The sequence below is a fragment of the Centruroides vittatus genome, unplaced genomic scaffold, assembly GCF_030686945.1.
Source record: "Centruroides vittatus isolate TY-2023 unplaced genomic scaffold, ASM3068694v2 contig_879, whole genome shotgun sequence".
NCBI classification, from domain to species: Eukaryota; Metazoa; Arthropoda; class Arachnida; order Scorpiones; family Buthidae; genus Centruroides; species Centruroides vittatus.
The window spans coordinates 454,032-481,808 of NW_027122571.1; the positions used below are offsets into that span (position 1 = coordinate 454,032).

The window sequence follows — 27,777 nt, forward strand, 5'->3', positions numbered from 1 at the left end:
AAAGATTGGTTTTAAAATTGCAACTGTTTTTAAACAGTAACATAATTTAAACAAAAAAGTTAAATTTAAAATTTTTCAAATAAAGCGTTTTTTCCCATGTAAAAAAGTGATCACTCTAACTACTTGATATTCAAAATTATAACATACTAAAGTATTACTACAGGTATGATCAATGCTGACAGTTTTTAAGCCCTAAATTTGCCAAAATCAGTGATATTTGTTACCCAACTTTAATAATTAGTTTAATAGACAAACTATGTATCAAAGTGCACCCATATTTCACAAATAAAATCAACAAGCAGCTAAACAGACAAATTCCGACTTTCCATGACTTTTTCCGAACACTAAACAAAAATCCCTGACTTTCCAGGAGCGTAGGAACCCTGTATATAGAGCACGATACTATTACTATACAAAAGAAAGATTCATTTTCTGGATGGAATGTTACAAGATAGATAACCATAAAGATCTAAATAACATGGTAAAATTTTATAGCATACAATTTAAAACTTCAAAGGAAAATTCCAGAAATAAACAATATTTTTGGGTCAGTTGACTGTGGATAACAAATCACAGATAGGGAAGGGCTACTGTATACAGAATTAAGTTTTCTTCTTTTGTTGAAGAGACTTCATTAATAAATAAATCAAGGCACAAATTTATGATACCATGATATATATATATAAAATTTATAATAGGCCATTTTATATTTTGGGATAATGAAAGAGAAAAGATTAATCTCTCTTTTCTCTATTATTTTCTTCTCATAACCCAAGTGTTTATATTTTCATAAATAAGTTTGCTAACATAGTTTTAATAAACAGATTATTTCCTGTCTGTTTAATTTTTTTTAAATATTTTTAATAAATTCTCTATATATAGTTGTTTCATATCAATTCTGTAAGAACTATTACAAAATTAACATAAAATGGTCATTAATAATCATAAGTAGATTCTGTAGATAACCCAGGAAAAAAGTTAGATTTTGAATGTATTAGGTGCCAGCTTGTGATATATTTCTGACTGAATAATATTGGTATTAAATAATTGATTAATTCAGTGTTTAATACAAGTAAAATATTTTTTCCTTAAAGTATTAATATTTTATTTAATAAATACTTCACCAGGATTCAAATTTGAAAAGCTTCTCAAAGCAAAGTATGGTGCATAAAAAATGAACCAAACTTCATGAAATTGATTGAAAAGAATTGTTCTGAATCTATTTATTCTCTTAATAAACACAAGCAGCAGCTAGAATGCATATCAAGAAAAGATGAGGTAACTTATATGTAAAACTATAGTGTGTATTGTTTATTTTGTCTTCATAAAATAACAAAAATAAAATTAACAAAATAAATTTTATTGAAAATTTTTTAAATAAAATATTTTTACTGGAAAACATTAATTTCAATGTTCATTTATTTATTACTACTCTTATTATGATGATAGTGAATTATAATATAATCAATTAATGTTGGTGCCTACTTTTATGCCAAACTAACATCAAGGCATTTATATAAATATACACATGACATATAGTTTATGTGTGTATACACTTGTTATAGGATTACAATCTATGAGTAACTGTTCTTTGCATTCCATATGCTTTCTACAACAGCTTATTTGTTTAAAAAATATACATTATTGAAGATTGAATACAAAAAAAAATATTTTTGAAGTCTTCTAGATGGCCATTACAAATCACTGGAATGCAATTAAACTGGTATATTTGATCTCTTTTTTATAAACTCTCCTCTGCATATACTTATGCAAATTGTTTAGAAGTTCCTGTGACAAATATTTGTAAAAGTTTCTTTGTAAAATAAAGACTAAAAATCCAAGACAAAATATATAACAGATTACAAAAAATAAATTTTTGATTAATATTTCACTATAAACACTTTCTGTACTCAGAACAGTAAAAGACATTCAATAACATAACTTAATTACTTAGGTCACTACTAGCATATTTTAAAACTTTTAAATATATATTAATAAGTTTTTTTGATTAATTGAATTCTAAACTTTTTTAAATAATCGATTTTTACAAATTATATTTAATAATTTCTTAAACTTACCTATCTTTCTGTGACTCCAAAGTTTGGCATGCCTTAACACCAGGTAACTCGCAACATCTCTTCTGAAGATTCTGAATCATTACCTGACCAAACTTATCACCCATATTAACCTACATTAATATATGAAAACTCACATTAGTAAATGTTTAATTGCAAGGAAAAATTATAATACATCAATTATCTTAATATTTTAACAAAATACACTTAAAAATATTTTAAAATACAGTCAAACCTGTTTTTGTGCGGTCTTTTTCTGTGCGATTTTTTTTTTGTGCAGTATATGAAAATTTCAATCAAATTGGAACATAATTGACTCTTGTAAAATTTTTAAAAACTCTATTGGTTGTTTTCTATGACATCAGCAGGTTTTTTCATTTTTTATTCAGTAAAATTTTTTTCTCATACATTTATTTCGGTCCCCTCTTATTTTAATAGCATAAAAACCATAAATATTATGTTATATTTGAAAAGATGTGGTAAGTTAGCTCCCCTCCAGCTTTAGACTGCAGGTGTGAAATTTCACACCTTGTTAAATGAAATAACACTTCCTGCAGCTATATTTATCAAATAAAATCATTATTTAACGATTATTTTTAACTTTTTAATGTTAGATTCCTATTTAAGTGGAAATAATTAATTAATATAAAAATTAAAATTCTGAGAGGATTTTTTTCCCCATTAGGTGCTGCAGAAAAAGACCCAAGGAGTTAAAAAAGCAATTCCTAGTTATTTCGTATGGTTTCGAGTTATTTTCTAAGTGAGACTTTTTTACGTGGTCCCTATCCCCCCCGTATAAAAACAGGTTTGACTGTACATAAATCTTGAAAAAACATTCTTCTCATTTAAATTATTCAAAACACTATATGGTTTTCTTTTTTGAAACAATTCTCTGTGATTATAGAAATGTTTATTATATATAATATGTTCAAACGCCACCAAAAAGGAATTGTATTGTTATATTCTTATTTTATGCTTCCATTTGGTATACCAAAACATCTCATAATTTAAACAATCAAAATAATAAAACAAAATGATTGAGCAAAAAAAAAAAAAAAAACCAGAATAATGACTGATAAATTGTGTATCTATATTAAAAAAATAGATAAGAGAAAGCAATTTGTCAGCAGTATGAAATTTTGCCCTAGTGGCTAAATTTTGAAGTAACATTTTACATTTTTTCTCAAAAATTGAAACCATACCCCAAGTATCAATTATATGCCTTTGTGTCCTTATCTTGTGTTTAGTACATATTATACTGGTGACTGTTTTTTTTCTGACGGTTCTGCAATTCAAGAAAACATGTTTTTATTTTTCACCTGAATACACATTACATGATATTGTGTTTTGGACCTGTATGTCCCTCATCAGCAGGTTTACAAACAACAATTTAGTTTTTTGATTTCTAAATACATCAACATTCAAAAACATAAGTAGCACAAATCCAATCATACTACTCCAATATTCATCATTCTTCTATCATTATACTATATTCAACATTGTTCTATCATTACTTGGACATTCTGTCCAAGTAATGATAGAACAATGTTGAATATTATGTACTTATGTTTTCGAAAAACGATTATTTAGAAATCAAAAAACTAAATTGTCGTTCATAAATCTGCTTATGAAGGACATATTATGTTTTGGACCAGTATCGTGTAACATGTATTCAGGTGAAAAATAAAGACTGTTTTTTTCTGATACATTTTCTTGAATTGCAGAACCAACTCCCAAGTATATATGTTATTAAATTTGGATCGGATTTGCCCAATAGTTCTTTCTATGAGCTTCGAAAAACACTAATTGTGATCACCCTATATTTTTGAACTTTAGAACATATTGGAAGTCTTGTTGATATCACAAATAATTTGAAATATAAAATGTGGCAATTTTTCATTCTTAACTTTAAAACTGGTTAAGAAGCATAACTCTTTTAAAACAGTTTTAGGATTTTCATTTTTTTAAATAATTTACTAAAATTTCTTATATTAGGCTATTAACATTATCTCATCCTTCAGCATTATTGTTAGCTTTTTCAAATGATCTTTATTAATCTATGAGTAGATCATTATCAGTTAATTTTTCCAAGTATGAATCAAGTAATTCTTTATCATCATTTTCTAGTTCATCAAATCAAAGTTCTCTACAAATATTTGTTATTTCTTCTATAACTGTTTTTCTCCAAAATTACAATTATTTACACAATAAGGCAAAATGTGCTTTCCATGCTTGTTATTTGTAGTCGTTTGTTGCTAAGTATAGTGAATATTTTTTATTGCATGTCTGTTATAATTTTTCCAAAACTCTGTAAGGAAATTACATCTGTAGTTTTAGCAATTCTCTGCTCAAATTTTTTTTTTAATGTAGTAAGTTTCAAACATTGCAATGGCTCTTGTAATAAAGATAGCAGTGACAAAAATTATTTTTGCATTTTCACACCATCAACCAAGTGTATTTGGATGGCTAGGAGCATTATCTGGAATTAGTAGTGTTTTAACTGCAATGCTGCTTTCCTTGTAATATTTTTCAACAGCTAGGCAAAAATAGTTTGAAAACCAGTCATTAAATTCTGCTTGGATCACTCATGCTACCTTATTTGGCCTTCAAATAGTTTATTTATTTATTTCAAAGAAAAAAAAAAGGCAATGTCTCAGACAATAAGTGCCTCTCCCTGGTACAACAATTAGATAACATTCAGTTGAAAATTTTAAAAAAATACAAATGCATAAATAAACATTAAAAACATTAATTATAATAAAGTAGTGTTTACAAATGGCTTTAAATTTGTGGAGATCTAGGTAAAACTCGTCCGAGATTTTCAGTGATAACTTTCAGTGAGAGGATTTGGAGACTGATATAAAAGTATCAGTTTCAATTTAATTTCATCTTGAATAGTGCATCCCAATGAAAGTGTGTGGTGATCTTTAGGCCGCGACTCCACTAGCATAATAATAGCTGTAAAACCACTCGCCATAAAAGCTTTTAATCACGTGACCATGACATTTTATGCCTGAGCAGTCATAAAACCAACAAAGAGAGTTGAGCAGTGTTCAACTTTTGAAGCAAATACGGCCATAAAATGGTACCATCCACCAATCAGAAGTCAGTGAAATCTAGGTCATTGTGACACTGTGCAAAAATGGCGGAAAACGAGCTTTTGTGTACGTTCTCTTGTGGCTACTTGGAAAAGAACTAGAATAGATCCGGAAAGATTTATTGAAAACATCTGAAAGTATTCATATATCTACAACAAGAGGTATCTCGATTATAATAATGAATGACTAAAACACGAGATATGGACGGCCAAAGGAAAATCTTTCATTTAGAGGAGTATATAATAAAAAAGCTAAGCTTATAAGTGCTGTATATTATCTTAATAATACAATAATAAAAGTTAATATAAGAAAGTAAAAATGTTTTTACTACATTTGTAATTATAGTACAGAAAAAACTCTTAGAATATAATCATTGTCTTAATATTGATATATCACGTATACAACCGTAATAGTACTGTTGCCGTAAAAAGCTTTGCTAGCCAGACCTCCACCGCAATCTGAGCACAAACGCAAATAGGTCATAGCTTTTACAGCAAGGGGTTTTACAGCCGTTTTTACACTAGTGGAGTTGTGGCCTTAGACTCTTGAAATCCAAGTTAAAGTTTCATCACATTAAATATTTGTTTATCAGTATATCCACCATCTTTGAGTATTTTTTTAAAACATCAAAATATTTAGATGTGTCCTCATCTGCAGTGGCCATTTCACCAGTAATTTTACACAGTAGCCAAACTCAATTTTTAAACCAATCAAACCAACCAATATTTGCACTAAACATTTCTTCTATTTAATTTTTTCAGTCACCTAAAGCTTCCATTTGAATAGCTACTATGCTAAGGTGAATACATTTTTGTTTGCAATCCTCAATCCATTCAATTAAAAGACACTCCATTTAAGTCATTGTAATGTTTCTATTCCTTGTAGGTGTTTGCAAATCACAAAAAGCTGATGTAACTTTACCTTTTTATTTTATTTCCCCTGATTATTATATAATATTCTATAGTGTAGATTCAGACCCAATCCAACATCACATCCTATTTTAGGATTGTTATAACTATTGATATATTTGTGTCAGATGATTAAAAAGTAACATAACAAGTCACTTCTATTTTGCACTCAGTGTTTTTATCTAAAGAAATCTTTCCTTTTGTCCATTTTAAAGAGCATTTCAGATAATGTACAAAAACTAATGTATCTTATGCAAGCAGCAGCAAATAGTGAAGTAGCAAATAGTGTGCAGCAAATAGTGTGAGGTTCACCGAGGGTAGGAGATGTAGAGAAGGTAAGAATCATCATCCCTCTTAACAGCACAAGACCTTGAGGTCCGACCTTGTTTGTCGAAAGGATGACTAGGGATCGAGCGGTCAATGTTTATTTACGAATGAGGATCATAGGATCCTGTTCACGTCAGGAACTGACACCAATCTATCAAATATCTCGCGGATAGATATGCGTTATTTTCAGAATCGTGGGATGCCTGATGATGGTAATGGAGGAAGAAACGCACACTCTTCTAATGTTAAATAAAAATACCAGTTTATTTTGGGATTGATATGAAATACATCAATTAACATAATTGGAAGTATTATTTATATTAGCAAATCAAATTATTAAACCGCGTCTCGATTGACTGGAGAGAGAGAGAGTTTACAAAACATTGCGAGTAGGATAAATACCTTAGTAATCCTGAGATTGTTGATAAAGTCCGAAGAATGAGAGTTCGTAGGAATATAAGAGTCAAATTGACTGAAGTTCAAATCGAAGGATTTGGATGGATGGGATGGATGGCTTCAACGGTGGGAAATAATCCACGGTGCACACACACACACACTCACTTGACAGTTGTCGAAACTTTTTTGCGTCATCATTCGTTTTCCTTTTATTTCGGGATCGAGATTTCACGATGCACGTCAAGGGTGGAAGTCCTTTTTGACCAATGGTGAATTACATGATATAATTATTTTTCAACAGTTAACTCATCTTCTACAAGGAAGTATTACCGTGGGAACGAAGGTTTATGATTAATTTTTACGAGAAAATTTGTCGGGTGTTTTTCCGTTCTTTGCTTCTGTGTTTGATTTAACCCTAACTTTCGAAAATCAGTTGGCAAATAAAATAAAAAATTTAAAATCGAATCTCATTACTTATATTCGGGTCTTCACACACACTAAATTGAATATTTCATTAAACTGAGAGCTAACTATACTTTCTAGAGACTACAACTTTTATATTTTATTAAATAAATTACATTTAAAAAAGTCTTAGAATTTTAAAATCAGGAGTAATTGCATGATCAAAGTAATAACAAACATGTTAACTCAGTGAAAATTTTTTTAAATGTAAATGTTTTCAGCTAGCCTTTACTAGCCATCATTGTGCTTATAATGACTATTTAAACAGAAACCAACAGAAACTTGACAAACAAAACACACACATTTATATGTCCAGAAATTTTGTTGCTTTCAGTTTAAAATAATTTTAATATTTGAAGTCAACATAATTATTTTCTGGACATTTAAATGTATACTTTGTATTCATCAAGTGTTGTTTCCATTTGTTTCTATTTAAATATTCATTCAAAACCTGAGAATGGCTAGTAAAGGATAGCTGAATATTGGATATTAAAAAAATTTCTACTGAGTTAAAGCATGCTTGTTGTTTTAAAACTTATATTAATATAACATAGATATTAATATTTTTACCTGTTCATAATTAAGAAAAACCACTGTTTGGAAATTTTTAGAAATCCATTTCAGTAATGCTGAAGATTGTTGTATGCTCATATATACCAATACACATTCAGCCAAGAAAATTGTTGGTACTGCTGTATCAAGTAAACCATCATTCAAAAGTTTTCTTTCCAATTCGGTAATTGAACGTAAATCAGCCCCAACAAGATGGTATCGTCCAACATGAAGATCACAGTTTGAAAATTTTACATCATCATCTAGTAATAGAAGAAAACATGAGATTCTTATGTAAATTACATATTCATTTATTTAGTTCAAATAAATTCAATACATTTTCAGGTAAAAGAAATTACTAAATATTTATATACAGGATGATTCACTAGAGCATCCAGTAATTTTTTTCCCTTGAAAGCTATTGGAGATAGGAAGGTAGGACTAATTTCAAGTTTATAGAGACAACAGGACAATTTTGGTGACCTTGAAAATCAGTGGTTTGTTAAAACCACTGATTTTCAAGTTGTAGAATTTTGTCAGATGGCAATTAAGTTTAAAAATTAAAATGAAGACAGTCTGTTGAAAAAGTAATCACCATTTATTCACTTTCAATGTTCTGGAATACACGCTTTTGATGACTGACTACGGTTTCTTATTTCCCGGTCTTTTGCTTGTCCTGGGATTTTGGGAAAGTGAACTGTTTCCCGGGATACAATTAATTATTTTTAAAATATAAAAAATATTTATATGTTCTGCAACCTCCAAAATCATAATAATGCTGTGTAAAATATATATTAAAATTACCTTTGAATTATGTAAAAATTTTCACAAATAGGAAAAAAAACTTATTAAAGTTTGTTGGAAACTGCTTACAAAAAAAAATACCTTTGAATTGAGTTGAAAATTTAAAGAAAAAATGAACTTAGATCAAACTTCTAACTTAGAAGGTAATTTTCGTTTTTTAAATAAAACATAAAAAATTTACAATAATATTTTGTATTAAGATTTTGAAAACCAAAGATGGTCAACACTCCGATCACTCAATCTGGTTATTATTTTAATAATGAAAAGTCCAGCTACTGAAAATATCCTTTCCAATTCAATGAATGTGGGTGGAATCGTCTTAAATGCATTTGAGAGAAGACAAATGTTACCCATAGTGTCAAAGATTTCTAGTTCATTTTCGAGATTGTAGTACTTCTTTTGCTCTCAAGTATTCTTGATTTGTCTACCTCGACTGGTTTAATAGCAGTATCAAGCTTATGGCCTGATAATTCGGCATTTCATTTGGCTTTAATAATCAGGTTTATGAAGAAAAATTTCATACTTGCAGACTTCATACTCGTTTCTATCCTTGTCCAATTTGCACAACCTGGCATAATGCAGTTATTGAAGCTACTGGGCATAGTTAAAATTAAGACAGCATCGGTGCAATTATTCAAGATATTACAGGTTCTGACAAGTAAAGAATTTTCAGTCCTGCCACAAATACATATTGATTATTGACAATCTCCAAGATGTCATAACTAGCAAAATTTTAAAAAACTAATAAGCAGGCTTCAAGTTAATAAATACAAGTGTATTCAGACAGTTTATGAGTTAATTATACTCTTTATTTGCAAAATTTCCTCAACCTTAACACAAAAGAAAAAAAGTGAACTTTTAAGAAATTTGCAGGATTTCCCGGGATAAAAATACAGCCAGGATCCCATTTGAGAAACCCTATGACTGATCTTTCTCTGTAAGCTACTTGGTCATTAAAATTAAAAAACTTCCCTCAAAAACAAAGAAAAATATCCAATTAAAAACACATGTTTAAAAATCAGATCTGGCAATCTCACAGACTTCTTTCCTTCCATCCTTACCACATGGAGACAGTAGAATTTTTTATCTATTAAAAGCAAGTGCTGGTAAATGTAGATTTTCAGCTTGTTTTATGTTTTTAAAAACAAAGAAAAAATATCCAATTAAAGTAAAATTTTAATTTTGATGACAGAGAAAGGTTGGTATTCAAAAGTTTGTATTCAGGAACATTGAAAGTGAATAAATGGTGATTCCATTTTCAACAGACTGTCTTCATTTTAATTTTTAAAATTTTTGAACAAAATAAAATAAAGGTTTTTTAAATTATAAGGGATGTTTTTGAATCATTATATGATGCAACAACAAATACCTTTTGTAATAGATCACATTTTCTTAAATATAACAGTTTTCAAGATAAGTTTCTGCTCAAAATCTGATTTCTCTTTTTCCCAAAAGTTTCTATGCTGGGAACTAAGTTTATCAGTTTCTTTTTGTTTGCCTTATTGTCTCAGAACAAGCAACCTTTAAATAAATTGAATTGTTACTTTTTCAAAGGCATAAAGGAGTCATTTTCAAAGTAATCTTTTTAAAACGGATATTTTTTGTGTATTTACTAGTTTCCTTTTTCATGAAGATGAGTTATTCAAATGAAGCATTTACTATGCTAATGGCTTTAGGTGCATGTCTCCAAAATTATTTACAGACTACAAATCTTTATGGGGAAAAATGAAGGAAATAGTTTGCTTTCAGCATCCTTCTACTGAAAACATGAAAACTTCCCAAAATTCAGGTTTTCATAAGATTAGTAGATGTGAATTACAAAATGTGTTTAAAACGTCTTTCCTAGAAGAATGTCTATATATGCCAACGAGGTAAAAATTTGCATCATCTAATTTACCGTATATCTTGGCGGATAAGACGACCTTCAGATAAGACGAGGTATAAATTTTCGTCAAAGTTTTATGGTTTTAGCATATATCTGTCTTATAAGACGACCCCCCCCAAACTATCAACAGCCTACGAATTTAGTTTAGATCAGCGATCATCATCTGGATAACAACACTGTATAGTGTATATGGAATTATGTCCTATTTGTAATTTTTCGAATAAACAAATTTTGTTTTCTTGCATCTGGCAGCACTGCCTTGTGATTGTTGTAAACATTTGCACTGATTCGGGCATTCAGGTAACGACTGACTATTCACAAAAACGTTCTATGGGCTATTCTATTTTGGACACATACCCTACTCTCTTCTAGTAAATAATTACGGTTTGTCTGTCTTTTTATAATGGTTTTAATTTATATAAATTTCAATCTAATTTTTTTTGTATCTGTCATATAAGACGACCCCAGATTTTGTGGGCCATTTTTTATGATTCAACTATCGTCTTATCCGCCGAGATATACAGCAAATGAAATTTTGAAATGCACTTTCATTACTATCAATTTTTTCTGTCGTGTAAAACTTTTTGATAATTAAACTGATAAATTTAGTTCCCAGCATAGAAACTTTCAGGAAAAAGAGAAATCAAATTTTAGCAGAAACTGGCTGATAACAATTTTCAAGATAATTTAAGAAAATGTTACTAATTAAAAAAAAGTATCTATTTTGTTGCATACTGTCCATATAATGGATCAAAAACACCCTTTATAATTTTAAAAAACTATTTTTTCCTGTATCTCAAAAATCAGATTTGCAAGATCATCCAATATCACCACCACTATCCCTTTGACTTACTCTATAAACTTGATAATTAGTCCCATCTTCTTATCTCCAATGATTGAATCATCCTGTATATATGTTCTTTATATAGAAAATTATTGGTACAGTAGAGTGTCGATAAGTGGAACCAATTGGGGACTGGGGTCCTTCCAGTTAATGATTTGTTCCAGTTTCCGACTTTGTATGAAAAAATACATTAACCTGTCCGATGTTCAAATTTTTCTCCGTTGCGTGTCGCTTCGTGTTGAATTTTCGTCGATTTTAAGCCTAACGAAAATTTTTATAATAATCATCGAGGCTATCGTATCGTTAAACATTATTTCTGCATTTTGTACAAACAAAATAAATATATTAAAGAATATAAAAAACACGAAAATTATACTTTAGAAGTAAATTTAGTATCAAAAACATTCGATTCAGCACGACACAGTCCGACTGAAAATCGTTCCACTTTCCGGCCATTCCACTTACCGACGTTCCACTTATCGACGCTCTACTGTATTTATTTGTTTGAAATAAATCATTATTTAGATTCAATTTTTCTAGTTTTTTCCAACATAAAATACTATTTGAAAATTTATACTAAAACTTTTTGCTGTGGTATTTTATATATATAGTAGAGTCCTGCTAGTCTGAACTAACTGGGACCGAGCCCTGTTCGGATTAGCCAAATAACTGAAATAATGCAGAAGCAAGCAGTAAAACAGGTCTTCTGGTTTATATATATCCAACACCATCAATGACATCAGCACCACACCCTTTATTTCATCTGACTTGGGTTCAATTGAGAGCACATACAGTTAACAAAAACAAGTTTTGTAATTTTGAAATGGCAACCTGTCTTCATTGTTTACCTTAAGATTATTTTAACTGTAAAAAAATGTTTTTAATACACAGTCCAGGATTCCAATCAGTTGACTGATGCTACCGTGTGATACTAAGAAATTTATTATATTGCTAGAGATATTATTTAGACTTAGTATTATACGATTGATTTAATTTATAAAAATGATTCACTTAAAATAACTTCATAAATATATTATGGATCAGCTAATCACTTGCTATAAATGATAAATGTTAATGACTTCTTATGCAGAATCGAGTATTATGTAAAAATGAATACTAAATGTTACTTTACTGGTGTGTAATTATTATTAATTGTGATGACATGTAAATGACATTAGTTGTTATATGCCATAACTGTATAGATTATACTTCTGTTATTTACTGTTATGTCGGGAATCAATGTTAAAATCCAATATTTCAATTGTATATATACTCATTCTGTAATTCTAATTATAAAGTTTGAGAGACTTATCCCTGGTAATGCTATAAAGCGGGGCCAGGGTATGTGCGTTTGCACCTTAAAATAAATAATTGAATTGAATTGATGCTACCATGTGAGTTAGCATGCTTAATTGTGGATGTTGAATGTACTCTTCGCTCTACATTATTTTAGTTTAGTTTAGTCTGCTGCTACAATGGCCATGAAATGGAAACACACACGTTTTGAAAGATAAGCTGGATGTTTTAAAAAGGCTGGACACTTGTGAAAATGCAACGAAATTGGCAGTAGAGTTTGGATTGGGCAAGGCCACAATAACCAACTGGAAAAATACTGCAGTTTTGAAAACTGGAAGGATCGAGCAGTTTTGTGCCTCTATTTCAGAAAAAGCAGTTGAAAATCAACAAACAGCAAGACCTCAACATTTGACAAGCTTTATAAAGCTTTATTCATGTGGTTCACTCAGGAAAGAAAAAGGGGAACATCCCTAAGTGGACCTCTTGTTAGAGAAAATTTTCTCTCTGACGACAGAAACATGTTTGGATTAGGCAGATGTTCGGATTAGCAGTGTTCGGACTAGCAGGACTACTGTATATTAACTAAATTCAAAACATTAGTCAATACTAACATTCTTCACAATTTCACTTAAAATTAAAGACAATTATTTTATTGAGGCAAAGCATTAGCAAAGCTTATGTGGCTTTCAGAATTGTGTTTGTTCTTGAATCTGTTTGATCAATTTTGATAAAACTTTACCATTTTCCATTAATTACTATTAAGAATCCAAAAATGAAATAAAAAATGGGAGTCCATGACTTTGAGACAAGGTCCTAACAAGAGCAGTTACAACAAAGCAATGTTGCATGATATCCCAAGGTCGCTAGCACATCTATATGACTTAGAGAATTGTGTTTGTTCTTGAAATCTGATTGATTTTGATTAAACTTTGCCATTTTCTATTGATTTTGATGAATAATCCACAAATGTAATAAATGTAAATGTAGAAAATAGGGATCCATGCTTTTGTTTTTGATATAAAATGGAGTGACAATGTCTGTACTGCTTGAGTACGCCAACAAAATTTAGGGGTCAAATAAAGAAAAAAAAAACAGCATAGTGTGCACCTAACAGAAAATACGAACAATGACACAAAAAGTGAACAGAATAAAAGAACAAAGCAATTGACATGAATTGCTTTTAGTTTTGGTTTTACTCCTATACAGCAACACAACACGTGGACAATTTGCTGAGGGATAATACCTCTTGGGAGGTCTTTTATGGGAAACTGGCACCTATTTAGGTATTACTAACGTGAAGAAAACCTGAAAAACTCCATGTAGCCAGCACATTGGTCAGACGCAAACTCACAACTAACTACCAGTGTTCACTGGTTTTATCCACTTAGCCAGTGGTGGGCATTGGCATCGATTACTTTGTTCTTTGACTGCCTCTCTGTATCAGTACATGCAAGGATTGTCTCTGACCAGCCAGTGCAAGCATTGCCTCTCCCGTGACCAGCAGATGCAAAGATAACGTCTTTCATGGCAGTAAGTGAAGTTTGCCTGTCTGCAACCAACAGGTACAAGGATCGCCTTTTCTGTGTCTAACAGGTGCAAGGGTCTCATTTTTCTTTCTAGTCCCACCTCAATTCTATCACAATATGAAAAAGTTGCATGATGTCCTAGTTAAAAATTTAAATTCTGTGAAACATTCACTTTATACTTATATTTTAGATGTAAAAATAAAATGAATACACATTATATACTTTACAACAGCAATGTAAAAAAATCACAATTATGTTTAAAATGTTAGTATAAAATGCTTTAACTTAAATTTCTGACAAAGATATTAGATTGACAGGTTGTGTCTTATTGACAAAATACAGATTATATTCCATTACTTAAAATGGTGCCTCATGGTCAAAATGGCTTTTGCAACAATAAATGAACCAACAATCATTTAAAATCTATCAATATAAATTACAAAAGAATATATGAAGTAAAAATATTTTAATTTCTTAAAAATATCAAGAATCTAGCAGTGACTCTGCCAAGTGAGAAAGTCACTGACTGACATAACACAGGAATTAGAGTTGCCAATTTTTGGAGGTCAATTTCTTTGCCTCAGATGCCTGTAGTAAGTCTAAATAGCTCATTTGAAAGATTTGTTTTCTTAGGTAGTGTGCAAGATTTCAGAATTTTCTATAAAGGGATTGCCAAAATATAAACAATCAAGAAGTGCAAAAAAAAAATCTCCAAAAAAAGCTGTATTTTCTCCTTTTCTTCATTTGACACTAGAAGAAAAACTACTAGGTCTAAAAAGCTCAAATTTTAAACTTAAGCCTCTCTCATTAAAGAAAGGCTTAAGATTATCAGTGAGGTGCTTGCAAAACTTCCAGGTTGAGAGGTCAACGCCTATGGAGATTTCCCCATAGAGCTTTTACTTTTATCACTTAATTTTATGCTTATACAAAACAAAATTTGCTCGAAACAAATGATTTTATTCAAAATATTATCCAGAATAACAAAAGCTCAAATTTATACAAATTAAAACTTGTTTTAATGCTTTTACTAACAGCATATTTTCCAGTCAACAGCAGTCACATTGTAAAGTACTTACCAAACTATATCACCATCTTATGTCTTGAAGTAATACAATCAATCATTAACCATAAAACAATTGATATCCAAACAAAAATATCTGGAGATAAAAAATTGCACCTAGTAAAATATTATATGACAATTTGGATGACAGTCAAATTGTTTTGTTAGGAGCTTTTCTTTGGTAAAGATAAGCTTGGCACTTTAAAGCAGCACCCACAAGACTTACCTGTATTAATATTTTTTCATATTTTGCTTCAAAGTGCCAAGGTTATCTTTATCAAAGAAAAGCTAACAAAACAATTCGATTGTCATCCAAATTGTAATAAATTTTTACTTGGCACAATTTTTTACATCTCAAATGTTTTTGTTTGGATATTCTATTTCTATAGAATTGCATTATTATAAAGGTTTGTCTCGTACATTACATTTTTTCTTTAGAATGATTCTAATAATTATAAACGTTGCAAAAAGTTCACTGAGTTCAGCGTTATATCCACGTTTGCTTGTCACAAGTACTTTTTGAATCTTTAATTTACGTTCGTAACGGCTTTGGTAAAGCTTTATGCGTTCCATTCTGCATCAATTTGTTTCTTTTTAAAGTTTTTTGGCAAATTTACGAACTCGCCTGAAGACGACAACAGTAAGGTTCGTCTAAAGTACTTGTGACAAGCAAACGTGGACATAACGCTGAACTCAGTGAACTTTTTGCAACATTTATACGGTCTTTGGCGTGAATATTGTCGTACCGACATCTAATAATTGTGTGTCAATATAGCTGACTTATGAGTGAAGACCATAATAGCTTAATAAAAGTTTGTGTTATTGACAAGATTTGGCAATTAAGCATTAAGGATGTTATTTTATTGCAAAAACAATAAAAATCAACAGAATAAATTGTAATATGTTCTAAACAAATAGATATAATTTTCTTTTGAGATAGTGTGTCTTTTATATATTTTGTAGAAAGAAAAAAGATTATAAAAGTATGTATGAAAAATAATATACGCATGTACTACTATTAGTTATCAGATAAACAATGAAATGTCATGTATAAGGTCATAACCCAAAGAAAAATGGCTAAAAACACTGTAGAATTGTTTTAAAAAAATCTGGACCACTAAATACTTTGTTCAACCACCCCTCTTCTTTATTTCTGCTATGCATCTTCATTGCATTGATTTGATGAGAACCTGTATGATGCAAATCAAAACAAATTTTGTCATTTTAGTGCACTTAGTGTAATTTTATTTTCAGAAGTATCTAATGATCATGGATGATGCAGTATTTTTTTCTGGCACGACTGTATAAGAGCAATAATAATATAAGAATTTATTGCATAATTATGAAATAACAATGTAATACTACTGAATATGGTAATTTTGAAATTTGAAAGAAATTTTCTTTATATGGTTAAACAGAAACACTAATGAGTGAAGCGATAAGTTATTGTTTCATGCATGAATGTTACAAAGTTGCCGTATTTGGTAAGAAGACTATATTTATGAGTACAGTAGAACCTCACTTAATGAGCATAATTTGTTCCAGTCTCTTACTCGTAATGCGAAACACTCGTTAAGCGAAACAATTTTTCCCAAAGAAATTAATTTAAAATACAATAATGCGTTTCACGCCAAAAAAATGCTCAAATGTTTTATGTATAATGTTTATTAAAAAAAAAAAAAATGGACAATATACACTGTTAAGGAGCATGAATCGTCATCTAGTGCAGAATGAACCATCCTGAAATGAGAATTTGATTTGAACCAAAAAAAAAAAACAAAACAAAAACAAAACAAAAAAAATCAGTTAATATGTTTGATAAACACTCCAAACAATATGCCAATTTCTTGGGTTATGTAAAGGCTATAATTAAATATTAGAAATTAATTAATTTGACTAGAGGTAGGCAGTTATGTTTCCATCTCGTATTAAAATTTAATAATTATAAATAGTTAAGTTTTAATTCAGACATTTCTAAAATTTAATGACCCAAGAATTTGGCATATCGTTTGGCGTGTTTCTTATATAACAGGCTATGGCTGTTGATGTTTATAAGTAATATGTGTGAACACAAGTTTGGAAAAATATGTGATCGCAAGCAACACTAAGATGCTAGCAGAATGAGTGCTAAACACAGACTGATGGAGCATGCCGCATGCGCACAATTCGGGACTTCCCCTCTCCTAGTCACTCGTTATGTGAAATATCGCTCATTAAGTGAGGCAAATTTTAACGATTTGTTTTGCTTGTTATGCGAAATACTCATTGTGCGAGGTGCTCGTTAAGCGAGGTTCCACTGTATAAACAAACTTTGCTCGATGAATACTTGTAATACTCATCAAAATAAACACAGTAATTCTATTTTAAATGTCTTTGTTGCTTTATATATGATGAAAACAACTTCTAGCTCTTCAAAACACAGTCTCTCTTTGGACAAATTGAAGAAGTTATCTTATATTCCAATAGTGAAGATGATCCTTCAGTGGATGACAGCAATAGGACTTCTAACGAATCTGAGTGTGAAACAAATATTTCATATCAACAAATCAACAATGTAAAGAGGAGGAAAACTGATAGATTTTCTTAGAATCAAGATACTAGTTTTATCCCAAATCTTTTAATCTTTAACAGTTGTTCTTCTGGGATTACTTCAACTATAACTGCTACAAGTAGCAAGTTAGAAATTTTTGAAGTTCTATTTACAGAATCCATAATCAATGCCATACTACAGGATAAACCATTATGCTTTACAAGTGAAGTTTTTCATCAAATGAATTATCACAATAGAACGATGTTTCAAAAAACAAACTGACAGTATTTTCTGCATTAACAATTTTAATGGACAATGTCAAGAAAAACACTTAGTACGGGAGTAAAGATCCAAAAATGATAAAGTATGAAAGAATGGAGTTATGTCAAGAATCAGATAAAAAATGCTATGAAGAATGTTGCAATTTGCTGACTAGTCTTCTTCAGTTTCATCTGGTAAACTGTACAAAATACAAATAATAGTGAACTACCTCAGAAATTCCTTCAGAGATGCTTTTTTTTCCATTCAAGAACATATGTGTGAATGAAACATTCTTTGTAAAGATGTATTGTTTGAAAGGAAGTCTACCTTCAGACGTCAAAATTTGGAATAAAGATTTTTGTTCTGGCAAACTGTAAAACAAAATTTCTTAACAATTTCATCTACACTGGAAGCAACACAGATCTCTCCTCAGAATTTGCTAACTTCAATATATAAATATATATATATATAGCCAGGTGGTTCTGACATTGTTACATTCTTATTTGGAAACACAAATTATATGCTGACAACTGGTAACTATCTCTAAAATTTCTTCAAGTAGTTTTTCAAGTTGGTAAGTAGTACTATAAAAAGATATAATTACATCACATCTTATCTATGTATATCAGACATTTCAGGTGCAACTCATCTTTTATCAGTCTTTGCAGTCTACAGGTGTACATACTTATAGGATAAAATTTTCATTTTTGTCCAATAATTACAGAAAATGTAATTAAAAAACCAATAATATTGAAAATAATCTAATAAAATCTCCTATTAAACTTTTTGTATTGATATTCAACAAAGACAAAAATCTAATAATAAAACAGTTATTACTATTAGTACTTGATTGCTTGTTGTTCTCTTTTGGTTGTATGTTCTTTAAAATTAAGTACAAAATTGATACAGAAAACTTATACTGGAACACTTTTTCCACTGAAAAGAGTGTTCCTGTATGATAAGTTCTCTGTAGCAATTGTGCTTAATTTCAAACTTATTATTACACTCAAAAAATTTACAATTAGCACTAGATTCAAATTTCATGTATAGCTGCCACTATATAGAATTACATTGGCTTGAATCCAAGTTATAAGTCATTGTGTTTTAAATGTAAAATGTGGCTAAGAATTAGCTAAAAGAAATATTAGCTTTTTTAATGCAACATTTAAATGAAAAATTTAATAATCTTCTATAAACTTCAATTTAGTTCAAAAGAAAAAATTATTAACAATTTTCAACAAGTTTCAGATGGTATTTAAATATATCAGAAAATTTATATATAAAATGAAATCTTATCACCATTCACTATCTAATCTGCCAATTGCCAAATTGGTCAAAACTGCAATCAAATAGGAGGATCTTTATAAATAAATCATTTGCCAAGGTATATGCAAATCAATGCATCTTACATCTAATCTTCCAAAGTTTGTTCAATGAAAATATCACACAAGACTTAAATCAGCTTTATTGGTCTCACATTAAGGCTGATTTAACAGTCTTAGGAATCACTGCTATTCTAAAAGGTTTCAACACCATTCTACCATACTGATCTTTACTGTACTATAAAACTAGGGATTGCAAAATCAAAGGGTTTTATCAGACCTGGTGTTTCAGTAAAGAAAGATCTCAATACTGGAATTGAAACCAGTATTTAGTTACTACAGTATGACATAGATCTTCAAACACAAAATGAATTGAAAGTTAGCCCATTTTAGTTATTCTACTCACATCAGTTCCAAACTGGAGTAAGTATAAACTACCAAAACATCTTGAAAAACTAAAAATACTTCCAGTAAATAATCACAGACAGAAGGTCATGATTATTTACTGGAGTTATTTTTGGTTCTGCAGTGTTTCAGTACTGCATCTTTAGCTGTTAAATGAGCCAACATTGCAGGCCAAAGAATTATCTTACAAGTAAAAAAATTTGGTTACAGAAAGATTAAGAAACAAAATTTATTTCTTTTTTCATTTTTATATAGAAAAATTTGGGAAGGAATGTATGAAGTGCTTATTGGATTGTGGAAAAATGTTAACTGTATTTTGTAAACAATGGATTTTAAATTGCTTGTTTTGGGTCAGTGTTTTATATTGACAATTAAAAACAAAAAATTAACAATGTCAGCTGTATACATTGTTTGTAGCCTGAAAGAGAATGGTTTTTCTATCCCAAAATGTATTGCTGCCATAACAAGTAAAATAAACAATTAAAAAACAATTAAAGTGTTTTAAACAAATTGTTCTTTGTCTCCTGATTAAAACAGACTACATAAGTCAAAACTTGTTATTAGTCTTAGCAGAGATAATCATTTGAAAAATCTCTGCGTACGTTTAATGAAAGTCTGCAATTGCAATTTAGTTGTCTAAATTGTTGTGTGTATATTTGTTGTTTGGTTCACTTACTTCTGATTCTAGTTTTCTTTTAATGCAAGTTGATCTTATACACTATGTAAATGAGTATGCAAACTGCTAGTCAATTCTCACTGCTTAGTTTCAATTATTTTGGTCCAATTTTTTTACATTTTGCATCAGTATTATAACTAGACAGGTGGAACAGGGATGGAACAAAACAGCCCTAATTGATTCCTACTCATTAAATGTTATTTTTCATAAACTCAATGTTATAAATTGAAACGTGTTCTTGGAAACATTTTAAGTAATTAAGTATCTAGTATATTGAGATGGCAAGAATAAAAAAAATAGGAAGAAATGCAATACTTAAGTTCCAATCATAAAAGGAAATTTATACCAGATATAAAAGTGGAAGGTCGAAGTAGCATTCAAAGTAGATAGTCTACTGTAAATAAACTAAACTAGATTCTTAATAGAGTAGAATCCCCCAAACTCAACTTAATGTGGACTGAGAAAATAATGAGTTTTACAGCATGGCAATGATGCTAATCTAAACAGCAGAATTTTTGTAAAGTATTAATATGTATATGAATTTGTACATATAACTAAGTACCAATAGTGATTATTTCTATTTGTAATTAAATTTTAATTAAAAAAAACATTAGCTATTCAGTGACTACATTCGAGTAAGTGAAATTTGTGCCATGGCATTTTGCAGTGGCACCTTAGAAAAAGGGTTATATTCTTTAACATGGAATTGATTCTACTATTAAGTATCTCCAGTGAAGAATGATAAACTTATTTGATCCTAGAATGATGTTATAGTAGTAAACATTATATGTATTTTTTTTTCTTTTTTGAACAACAAGTTTTACAGAATATCAAGTTATCAAGTGTCAAGTTTATAAGACTCTACTCTAGTTCTTTTTTAATATTTTATTGTAATCACCCTCCTCTAGAGAATATTGAATTCTTTTTTATATATTAAGTTTTTATCAAGCTTTTTTTTTCTAAATAAAAATAAATACTTTATCAAAAAGCTTTAAATTTTCAAAAATACAACTTTTATTCTTTTACATGTAGACAAACAAGCTCAAATTATTTTAATAACTGAATGATACAGCTTAATGAACTATCAGATAGTTTTAACCTAATAGGTAAATGATAAATTTAAAAAGTTAGTCTGGTCTTAACATGATAAATCCATCCTTTTTAATATTTAAATGAATATTTCCTACAATTTCATGAGAAAAGATCATGTACTGTACAAACAATTAATAAAACAAATTCTTTAATATTGTAGATAAATTTGTTTAAAATGTCTACAAATGAATAATTAACAGAGACTTCAGGAAAAACACACAGTATAATCTCCAAATAGCAGACACTGTCAGAAGTACATGCTGTTGGCTATACTGTATCTTAACTATGTCATAATGTAGTGAAGAATACAAAAACATCAAATTTGCATTACGAATGTACCAAAAATATACATAGCATATATAATTAAAATGTATATACAGTAAATTATTATTTCAGCTGTAAAAATTTTGTTTTCATTGAATCCAGTTTAAATGTCAAATTACAAAGGCAATTTGCTATCAACTTCAAGGGGTGGAAAATATATTCAGAATTCTTACATAACATTATTTATGATCTAAGTAACTAATAAAAATTGATACAGGGATTTGTCTGCTTTGTAGTTATCAAGTAGCTTTTCGAACATTTTTGCTTTCTTCAGTAATTGATTTATTAACAATTACACTTTATCTACCACAAAGCTGTTAAAATGGTTACGAAAACAGCATCTGTTTGGTGAAAGTTCAAAGGTCGTGTTACAAAGCTGATTTTCTGACCACTTTAAAGTATGGAAAGAAATTCAGTTCTCTCATACTTAAGACATCAGTTATGATCTTAAGTTTCTTTTTCATTACTACTATATTATGGTTCTTGTCAAATGAATGAATAACTTTGGAAAAGTTTTTAGTTTTTTATATCTTAATTCAAACAATAAGACAGAAGTTTATTAGCATTAACATGTATGATGATAAATGATGATTGACAACTGAACCAGATTAGTCTTCTCTAACAGATAAAAAATATTGTTCAGTTTTTTAAAAGCTGCCCTCCTCACCTATTTCTATTTTAAGCCAGTCTTTATTCAACACCTATGGTCAAAATCTGTTGTCTGAAAGAGTATTTGAACTGATTCTTTTAGTTTTAAAATATTTTGAACATTAATTATTTCAGAATATTGAAGTTGGGATATTTTGTAAGGTTGGTTGTAGATGACGGCATCCATTTTTTAGAAGTAAATATAATAGATGTCCTATTTAAGGGACTGGGGATTATAAAAATGTCCATTAAGTAGAGATGGGTGCTACTTGGGTGTGTCCGTTAATGGTAGTTTCACTGTATATATTTCCTATTATAAAAGAAAAATGTATATATATAATGTAAGAGAGATATGAAGAGAGCAAGTTCAAATAAAGAAAAAGCAAAGAATGTACAAAATCAGTTTCAAATGCTCATTTTGAATATATAAAAACATGACTATTTGATTAGCATTATTAAGATTTAAAATTCATAAATTTATCATACCTTCAGTAGCTAATACATTCAAAAGTGGTTTTCTCATTCTGATAAGAGAGCATTTTCGAGCTGTTACTGGTGTCAAATCAATTTCAATGTAATTTTTTACCTGTACATTTTCTTCTTTTAAACGCCAAAATAACGTATCAAAACCCGCACCAAAATTTACAACTTGACATTGATTGTTTGTGATCTGTTAAAAAATTTAATTCATTATAAATTAACATTTTATTATAATAGTAGTATTAATTTATACATAATTCAAAATGTTATTTATTGCATATATTGTAAAGATTGTAAATAAAAATTTCAGTTTTTCAAAAATTTATGATAAAAAATTAAGTTTTAAATAATTGTTGAATTCAAAAATCAATAAATAATGATCACTAATAAGCTGAGATCTAAATTACACTTAAATCAACTTTATGAGTTAATTTTTTCCTAGCAAATTACTCAAAAAGCAGAAACTAGTAGAGTGAAAAATCATATTTCATACATATAGCATTATAAACAGATTTATTATTAGATCACAAAGTAAATTTTGATGTATGCTACCATTTAAAAACATATTAAAAAACAAAATCCAGCAACTCATTGCTGGATTTTTTCTGTTTAAGAAACACTAAGACACTTTAGCACAAAATTAAAATTGTATGTGTAGTACTATCTGTTATAAAGTTTTTTTTAATAACATCTCATATCATTAATTATTATAAAAAGGCAAAAAAGCTTAATTTGAGAGTAGAGAGATCTTTTAAAAATATTGTAACTGTCAAGAATAAATAAAATTTTCATTAAATCTGATACAACTCAGGCTATAATACCTGACCTCCTCTATTTCCTATCTCCTCAACCCTTAATCACCATAATTTAATAGCATCAATGCCCCTCATATACAAGTTACCATGCCAAATTTTATTTTTTAACCTTTACCTTATCCTGAGATATTAAATGAAATAAATGCCAACAAACACACATGGAACTTTCTTCTTTACTTTTTTGAATTCAGGGTGTCTCAAAACATCAAGATTTGAAAAGAAAAGGGAAGATCAAATTTGACATGATTACAATACTTTCCTGTGTTAAATATACATAACAGCTAGGAAAGTAAAAAAACATCAAAAGCCTTGTTTTTAAAAAGTTTCAAATTCCAAAAGTTCAGTTAAAATGAAGAAAGTCTTCTATAGGATCCTAATCATGGCCCTTGAATGTGGCTGAAAACATTTGCATTTCATACTGTCACTGCTGAAAATGTACAAAAGGTCAGTCTGTCATCATGTATTCGGTAGTTCCAGTTTTAAGAATAATTTTATAAGAATTTTATACTTTGTTCTATTCTACTTTTATACAGTGAGTGTTCTTTTTATTCAAATATATTGCAATCTTCAACTGATTAAATCTATCATCTTAGGCTGAAAATGTTTTTGTTTCATTAAACAAGTATTATAAAACCTTCCACTCTTTTTCTAGCAATTTCTTTAATCTAACATCTAGAAAAAGAGTGGAAGGTTTTATAATACTTCTTTACAGAAATCTAGCTTTCTGTGCATAGAATTCCATTAAACATTTTGTTAGAGTTGATTTCAAAAGTGTGAATTTATAAAAGACGACAGCTAAATGCTGAATATTTTCAATTTCAATTTTCAATTCAATTCATCTTTATTTGTAAGTCCAGCAAAACATTGGGGAACTTGGATGACCACATATTCTCCAACCCATGAAAATTTTTCCATCATCATCCACAAACTAGGGGTTCATACAGGAACTGTCTCCTCCAATTAGCAACTGCCCAAATTGGAAACATCTCCACCAATCAATGAACAAAAACTCATTGCATTCGAATTTCAAAACATTGCAGCTCCATTTTTCATTTTTACAGCTTGATAATGTCCGATGGAATGTGGACAAAAACGTTCATGTGAGTATAAAACTTTTGCTGGAGTTTAAACTTTGAAGTGTGAATTTACTTTGACATTCCCTCCTGTTTCTGTATTTTGTTATATTAATCTCGTAATGAAATTCTCTATGTTTACAGCATTATTACAACATTTCAATAAAAACGTACATATTTTCAAATGTTTTTTTTTTCCTGTAGAAATTTTTTTTGTCAAAGCTTAGAAGCTATTTCATTTCTATATTTTTAATACAAAAATATACAATATTAGAAATGTAACAAATGACTTAGTCAAATGTCAAGTAGTATAGTCAATTAATAACAGTTACACTCAAACCTGTTTTTGTGCGGTCTTTTTTCATGCGATTTGTTTTTGTGCGGTATATGAATTTCAATCAAATTGGTATACCGCACAAAAATAATTGCACAAAACAAATCGCACAAAATAAGATCGCACAAAAACAGGTTTGAGTGTATTTGAGAAATATTCTTAAAATTTATATTATTTGATTTTAAAATTTACATTAAATAATATCATAAAGTAAACAATAAAAAGAAATTAACCAAAGCCAGTGAAGATCCAACATACAGTGGTGTTCTGAATTATTGAACATATACTGTAAAATGCATATTTTTTGCTAAATATACTGTTAATGGATACAATAATTTAAGTAATAACAAGCAATTATTTATTATGATATTGTCACAATGCCTGGCTGCAATTTTTAATCATATTTTTAATTTATTTAATTTAAATTATATGATCTCCACCTCAAATTAGTAGCGGCTTGTCCCTGTAAATCATACTTTTCCTTTAACAATAGAGTCATGCCATTAACTGCTTTCAGGGGAAAAGTTTCAAATTGAAATAATCTGACTTGTGGTTTGCATTGGAAGTTCATATATATTTAATCAAAGCCTCTTGCCCTTTAGGTTTCCATATCTGGTCTTGGATTTTGTCTGTCTAACTCTGTTCTTATGATTAAGAAAAGACAGATGACAGTGGAATTTATAGGTTTACAATTTTTCAAATTGCAGTCCAATTATGAAATGGTGAACCAGCATTGCATCATCCATATTGTATAGCATAATGTCATCATGTGACAGAAATGAATGAGGCATGATAAACTGCTCATTTCTGTCAGATATTGCTCAATATTGTTGTATGCTGTTCAAGCTTTTAAGTGTTGTGTTTAATGTACAGTAATTAAATGTACAGTATGCCAAGACGTGCGAGTTGACACCTAAGAGAAGAAACGAATCAAAAAGAAGGAAAGTTCAAATATGACTCAAATTGTACAGAGACTAAACTATTATTGTTTCTGCCAGATTCAATATTGCAAAACTTAAGATGTTTGATCATATACCCTGCATATTATTGCAAAGGGATGACAAAATTATCTGCCATTTGAGCCAAAAAAATTGTCCTGCTACATCCAAAAGAACTGACAATGGAGTAGGAAACTTCAACAGAAGTGGTTGGAATCATGTATTATTCATAAGAGGCCCTGCAAAACAAGTAGTTTTATACATAAAGGTCAATAAGAAATTACTAAACCATTACTAAAATCAAAAAAAAATATGATGATAAGATTGGCCTAAGTCAAAAAGCATCACAATTAGACAACAGCACAGTGGCAACATATCAATTTTCAGATGAGAGCCATTTCTAATTATCCAGTGTTTGCCTGGCCCAATTTGTATATAGCAAAGTAGGCAAAAGATGCTACTCAGAAGGCCTTATGATATCCAAAACATATGCTTCTTCAGTAATGAACTGAGGGGCAATCATCTATGATAACATTAAAAAACTATTTTGTGGGTGGTATAATAAATTCAAATCAGTATAAAATTACTGTTAGACATGTCATCAATACAGCCAGAGAGAATTGGATTGGAGCAATATGTTTTCCTACAAATGTTTGGTACTATCACACATACCATACATTTCTGATTTTAATGTTCAATAACTTTAAAATATTAAGCAACTCTCAACATTTTGTTCTTCCAGATATTTTCAGAACTGAGAATACAAGTGTTGGGTTAGATTTTAAATTCTCTAGATCTCAACCCAAAAGAAAATATGTGACATTTCTTGACTAAATTAAAAAAAAACAAAAAAAAAAGCTTTAAACAAAATGGGAGCTGAAATGTGACAAAATAACATTAGTCATGATGCTATTTAAAGCATGAACGACAGTATCCAGACAGAATTTGGACTGTTTTATAATAATTACAAGTTCCAGCAAATAGTTTTTAATGATTACCAAGAATTTTGGTTAGACTAGATGGCCTTCTTCAAACTAAATCAAAGAAAAATGGAATCTTTCCATTCTTCTAATTCCACTTTTGTTTAATGTAACCTGAGGAAGGTAAGCTAACCTAACTGATAATGTTAGTAGTAATTAAAAAGTTACTTTGCTAAGACTTGAAGATGTATGATAGTGTACAATTTGTTCTAACCAGTTTACTAATCATTTATCTGAACTGTTATTAAAGCAAAAGGTAATGAGTTAGCATCATAAATACAAGTAAAAACTTTGTTTCTATTGGTCAACAAGCCTTATTTGACATAAAATGCCTTTCATTTTCTAAAATTAAAGATTCTTAAAATTCTTATTTAAATTCTGAATTATACAGGATTCAATAAGTTAATATACCAAAACTGTATGATAAAATTTTTATATCTAAAGACATAACTAGGAAATAATGGGGTCTACATATAAATGCTTTCAAGAAATCTCAAAATAAAATCTTTTCAATTTGCAAAATTTTTACTTACTTTCATCTCTCTAAAATTTCTCTCGTCTTAAAATTTTGCAAGTCAATTGATTTTTAATTTTTTTCCCCAATATATATTTACTCTAATTTTATAAACTTGATTTTCTTTAGATAAAAATAACATTGTACTGACA

At 29.3% G+C, this 27,777-nt stretch overlaps 1 protein-coding gene across 1 annotated transcript in view; it reads right to left on the minus strand.

Annotated features, from left to right (window-relative positions):
* The window catches only part of LOC136983223 (leucine carboxyl methyltransferase 1-like), a 38,494-nt gene that overhangs the window by 7,874 nt on the left and 2,843 nt on the right, over nt 1–27,777 (minus strand). The window contains 3 exon segments of the mRNA XM_067279906.1: nt 2,079–2,188; nt 7,837–8,081; nt 22,978–23,161. Coding sequence (XP_067136007.1) covers nt 2,079–2,188; nt 7,837–8,081; nt 22,978–23,161 — 539 coding nt within the window.